At 42.6% G+C, this 6,228-nt stretch overlaps 1 protein-coding gene across 5 annotated transcripts in view; it reads right to left on the reverse strand.

Moving 5' to 3' along the window:
- Positions 1-4,229, reverse strand: part of fndc5a (fibronectin type III domain containing 5a) — a 33,057-nt gene extending 28,828 nt beyond the window's left edge. For 3 of the 5 annotated variants that reach the window (XM_032500576.1, XM_032500577.1, XM_032500574.1), the window contains exon 1: positions 3,045-3,818. In XM_032500576.1, the coding sequence (XP_032356467.1) occupies positions 3,045-3,105 (61 nt within the window). In that variant the 5' untranslated portion in view covers positions 3,106-3,818. Of the gene's footprint in view, positions 1-3,044; positions 3,819-4,138 lie in introns of those variants that run through there. The other 2 variants (XM_032500579.1, XM_032500578.1) reach the window with 2 other exon arrangements.
- Positions 4,230-6,228: the final 1,999 nt, after the last annotated feature.

Raw genomic sequence — 6,228 nt, forward strand, 5'->3', positions numbered from 1 at the left:
CACACACACACACACACACACACACACACACACACACACACCCCTCCCATCCTTACCGGGCCCTGTTAAAGTGGCTATTCAGAGGGAACAGTAATGATTCCCTCCATAGAGGAGGCTGCCCCAGATACCCAGTAGGTCTAAAGGACATACATTTAAAGAAAATCAGGAGAGCAGTGTTGCATTTAGAGGATTTAAAAATTTAAAAGACACCACAAGACTCTCTGATGATGTTTCAAATGTGCACGGTAAAGCTAAGGACATTATCGTTTCAGTGTTGGACCATTGAACACGAGCCCTGCACACTGTCTGCTTATCCTCCTGACGCTGATGACAAACTTTGTGTTCAGTGATTTTTCGCTCATCTCGTTTTATGCAAAGCTGCCACCTGGAAACTAAAACATAAGGGACCCGGAGGCTTTCTTTTTAATGAATAATGGACTGTGCTGTGTCTACCAAACAATCTTTAAAGCATAAACAATACTTGTAATGTGTTTGAGAAATGACCCCGTGTGACAAATAGATTAGAGAATCTTATGAAACCGCATCAATTTTGATTTAGGCTTTTTCTCCATCTCTCTGACTGGATGGATGTCTGTTCAGAAATACTCACGGTTCAAGTCTGTTTCTCTAATTTGGTAAGGGAAAGATGGGTAGCTTTAACCAACTTTGGTTCTGACAGCTACAGCTGAGGTCTGTAACTCCTCTCGCTGGACCCTACATACTTAGCACTTGACACATAATATACTGGTACTAATATATCACCTCGCAGGTGGTTGCCAAATTGTTCCTAGATTTTTTTATTGTTTCCAGCATTAAAGCTCTGAGCTCTTGAAAGCCCTGGAGCCTTTCCACTGCTTGCATCACTGTTCAATTTGTTGATTGATTCATTGATTTTCTTTTCTTTTTTTTTTCGTTCTCCAAACTCAGAACTGTTAGGGACTGGGGGAAAATTGCCTGTAAGGATTTACGGCCTCATTTGGATGAATGTGTTAGAGAGTCAATTTACGTTTTAAATGGAAATATTAGCTTTCCTTTCCGGGATCAACTGGCTGTTTATGAGTCACTATAAACACAAACACAGTAAAGACGTCCCCGTAGTGTACATTTTATAGTGCCCACTCACTCCTACCAGTCGACCTCTCCGCCTCAACATTGATCTGGCCTGCTTTTCTTGGTGCAGGTGTCTGACTGAGTCTCAGAATAAACTGGGAGACAAAAACTTGAATCGATTTGAATTCTGAATCTAAAAGTAATGCAGTTACACTTCAGTCTGCAAGTTTCTGAAGCAGCAACGTAAGCATGTGGACTCACTGGGCAGCAGGTTTATTTAGTAGCTGTTCTGGAGCTTCAGATCGTTTACTTGACATCATCAGCAGACAAATTTTACTTTGTTGTTGTCATGGAATAGTAGATGGTAACTTTTTTTCTTAGCACTTTTCTGTGGGCATTCTATGTCAATTTTCACAGGAAAAAAGACTGGAGCACACTCAGTGATTTTCAGCCTTTAATACAGACACGCACGCAGACCAACATTTCAACACTGTTGTGTCTTTATCAGAATCAGAATAGACAGGTAAATACATACATAGTCAACTAAGAATAGGTGTTCAATCATTATTGGAGAGAACAGGATTTTAAATCAGACCCATTTTATGTAGACTTCTCGTCCAGGTTTGCTTAAAAGTTCACGTTCGAAATTGAGATGAAGATCATTTGATATGAGCCAAAGCCCCAAAACAGCTTATTAAGGGACCTTTAAGATAAGGTTTCTTTGACAATATTGAAACACATTGCTGTAAACCAGTGATGTATCCTGTTTTCTTTGTATTGTGAGCGCAAGCAAGTAAATCTGAAGACTACCTTGCATTTAAAAAATAAGCTATATTCTCAAGTGCTGCTATAGTGAAGCACATTCGATCGAAATGTAGCAAAGAGCCAACAAGAGTGGTTTGTGGTGTGTGTGGTGTGTGTGTGTGTTGTGTGTGTGTGTGTGTGTGTGTGTGGGTGGTGTGTGTGTGTGGTGTGGTGTGGGTGTGTGTGTTGTGTGTGTGTGTTGTGTGTGTGTGTGTTGTGTGTGTGTGTGTGTGTGTGTGTGTGTGTGTGTGTGGTGTGTGTGGGTGTGTGTGTGGCACAGTGTCCATCGACGTGGGAAGGCTGAGCAGTGGGAGTGTGCCAAGCAAACCAGAGGGATTTTGAGTGTGGCACTCCACAGCAGTAAGCAAGCACAGTGTGTGTGTGCGTGTGTAGTTTGTGCTGTAAAAGCATTTGTTATAAATGCACTTTCATAGTAGTGTTGGTAATCAGCACACCACAGACACACACACACACACACACACACACACACAACCCCAGATGATCGTTCATTGAGAATGGATGATGTGTGAATGTGTGAGTGTCATGACTTCACTATAGAGGTGCAATGGTTTTATGCACCTTAATAGTTGCAAAAGCTCCCCGGTAATCCAATAATGTGTTTCCAATGGCTCAGTCCAGTCACATTTTGGATTCATTTGATTAACATGTCTAGCAATGATCAGTAGTCAACAAATGCAATATTCTAATATTCACACTGACAGTGTTTGTTTTTGTGGGTGTGTGTGTGTGCACGCGCGCGATTGTTTGTTACAGTACACACACACACACACACACACACACACACACACACACACACACACACACACACACACACACATTGTGCTTTAAGAGACAGACAAAAACATAGTTTGTTACAGAGTAATTCAGCCCCTCGAATCTTAATCAATCAACATGACAGATGTGAATTGTTCAAATCATGTTTTCACGGAAATGCCTCTAATAGCCTGCAAACACAGTCAGTCTGTCCACAAAAACAATAGACTGTACGCAATGTCTTGCCAGTTAAAGCCTCTACACTACAGCTTCATGTAAGACAGCAGCATTTTTCACACATGCCTCTGCAATCCCTCCACGGTTCCTTTTAATTAGGCAATAAAATAGCACTCCGTGAGCTTCTGCCCCGAAATGCACGGAAACATCTCTCTAATCGCACATAAACAGAAACTTACCCGCTGTGACTCGAGAGGCGCAGAGACAGCTGAGGACGAGCAGGGAAATAAATCTCTCCATCTTTCTAACGCTCGGGCGACGTGCGGTCCCATTTACCCTGGCCGGGGATGCTGTGTTAGCCGCCGGACTGGTGTGCCCGTTGTTGTGCTGCTCGGCGTTCACGTCAGTTCATGCGTATCGTCTCGACTGGAAAAAGAGACAGCGGCCGGTCTGTCGGCGGCGTTTTAGCACCTCGGACAGCGCTCCAGCGACACCTCCGCTCATTCAAACGCCTCGACTGTCCCCCGAGCCACCGGAAACCAGCGACCGGCAACCAGTAACCAGCCAGTGAGGCATTATCATTGACTGCTCTCGAGCCTGCCGCTCTTCAAATGCGTTGTCGGTCTTTCAGCTGGGATCCAAAACCCTCCTCGGTCTGCTGCTGCTGCTGCTGCTGCTGGAGGTGGTGCTCAGCTGCAGACAGAAAGGTGCTGGCTTTGTATTTGAGAGCGTCTGACTCTGGACTGTCTTGTCTTTACAATGAGAGAGTGAGGCTGCAGGACAGTCAAGACAACCAGACTAAATAATTCATAAGGTAGAAGTCAATAAATGTCGACAAAAGGAAGGATTTTCTGTACTTAGGCTACAGGCATGTAACCCTGTTAAAATTGTTTCCTATTGTTCAGTAGTTACGGCTTACTTTTCCCCATCATTTGTCAGATTACAAACAGAGACTGGCATTCAAAACAATACCAGCTGTAATCATTTAGTATGCAGACTTATTCCAGGCCCCCAGAAGCACAACATCAAGGGACGAGTCACCAAAAAGCCCTCTCCTTTGATCCGCTACTATCCTCCTGCTTTACTTGCCCACTTGGTGAGCCAGTGCTCTGAATTATTGCTGCCCACTCATCGATTAAATATGCATACACTGTCCCACGCAAACAGTCGCAGAGATAAAGTCTCATCTGGCGCTGTTTACAACCGCTTCAACACATGCCTCTTAACTTCACCACGGCGTTGACCCCTCTTCCTGCTTGCTTTATTATTCTAGAAGCACCAACAGCGCAGGATGAAGCGAGTAGAGAAGTGGATTAAAGTCTGCATACAGTACCTGGTGTGTTTACCTGCAGTTGAAGCTTTCCGGGATTTGTGTGCCTGTGTGTGGGAGTGTCAGTCCAGAGTCAGGAGACCCACACTGTCCCCTAGCTGTGTCCTCAAGAAGTGTTTTCTTCACCCCACTATGCACCTCGATTCATAGCCAGCTGCCTCTGACGTGCTTCAGAAAAACACTGTTGGTGGTGGAGTGTGTGTGTGTGTGTGTGTGTGTGTGTGTGTGTGTGTGTGTGTGTGTGTGTGTGTGTGTTAGATATGATCCTAGTAAATTGACTATGCACCACTGCATCTTTGTAAAGTAACTGAAGACATCAAATGAATGTAGAAGAGTTAAAAGTACAATGTGGTCTCCTGAAATGGGGAAATATATTCGTGGCAGGCAAAAGTACAAGTACCTCAGTACTTAGTTCAAGTAAAGTACAAGTACCATTTTTACTAATGCACTTCATCATGTTTTTTCCTTAAATACATTTTGTGTGAGCTATAGTAGTGTTGCAAAATGTTGGCCTTTAATCAGGCTTGCAGTGTTCTCATCCAGGTGTTTGTATTTTGCATGATTAAGAGTCAATATACTCCTACAGTAGAGTGCACCAATCAGTGCACAGCTGGATAACTCTGTCCGGATGATACTCCCTCATGTTGATATCATTTAGTATCAAAAAGAGATGGATTTTTGAAAGAAAATTATTCTTTGTCCAAATTTGAGTAAAGGAACATCTCTTTATTAAAAGAAGTGTAACATTAGGGTTTGTGCCTAGTCCACTAGTCTCCGCTCCTTTAACCTAAAACTGTAACTGGTTTGGACATCCTTTGTCCACTCTATCCTCTCTTCCTCTTTCATGCTTGGATCTCTTGGCGTCATGCCACGCTGCCTTTTCTCCAGAACTTAACTGAAGGATTGGATGCAAAAGTGAAAGTAATGAAACCTGCTGTACCTTTTCAAGCCTTGTGCCGTGTTGGCTGCTAGGTTGATCATGGGATCTAACTTTATCATGTATTTTCCTTTTTTGAATATGGAATCTTATTTAAATCCTCCTTTGGGGAGTTTTTGCTCACACATTTACACCTTATATATGACATGTTTGCCTTTCTAATTTACTTTACTGTGAAATTTGCTAAATCTCTGATGTTGTGCCTGTTGCTTTGATTCTACCACGCCTATTGTCTTACCACTCATGCGTCTTGCCCCATCTGACCAAACAAGCAACCAGAGTAAAGTAGCAACATAAATTTAATAAACAAACCTTGTCTTTTTTGCCATGCTTTAAAAGCAAAAGTTGCCAACTTAGATACATTAAATCTAAACAACCACTCCATTTAGACCTAATCTGTACACCGGAACACTTCAGGAGTTAGAACTGACATTTCATGAAAGATGGGTGTTCTTAACTCTTCATAATAAGGACAATACCAAAGAAGATGTGATTCACACTCATCTTCTCCTAATTCACATAGTTGGAACAACAATTATATTGGAAGTTCTTAATTCTACCAACTTCAAGGGCAAGGGGATGGATTGCTGTTCTCAACTGAGCCACTAACGACCTCTGACTCCTCGATAAGTTTGCTGTAACGTAAAGTTCAGGACCACAGTAATGTTCAATTTGGATATAAGTTTGTATGGAATTCTTGTTCGTATTTCAGTTTTTTTCAGCAACACTGTAAGTCAACAAATGCAGCTCAGGTGTCAATACACAGCGCTGAGGAACATGACAGGATGCTGTGTTTGATGTTCAAGGAAGTGTGAATAGAGTGTGAATTTGGCAGGGGGGGCAAGAGAGGTGAGGTACTGAACACCTCTATTGGAGTGAGTGGACAGCTGATGGATGAAATCAGTGGATGGTTGGATAAAAACAAATACTCATTGACAGAAAAATGGTAATTGTTTCTTCCCATCCATTGATCCATTGTTATTCCCACTTGACAGACTTTGTCTTCTGGGGGATTTCATTGGATTGATGGAGGTGGACGTGGAATGTTCAGCAGATGAGATGGAGGCCAGCACTGTATCAAGATGAACTATAGGTGTATGTTATAAATAAATAGGGCAGGAGGAAATTTTATGTGACGGATGAAGAAAATAATTTG

Source organism: Etheostoma spectabile, chromosome 20, assembly GCF_008692095.1.
Source record: "Etheostoma spectabile isolate EspeVRDwgs_2016 chromosome 20, UIUC_Espe_1.0, whole genome shotgun sequence".
NCBI classification, from domain to species: Eukaryota; Metazoa; Chordata; class Actinopteri; order Perciformes; family Percidae; genus Etheostoma; species Etheostoma spectabile.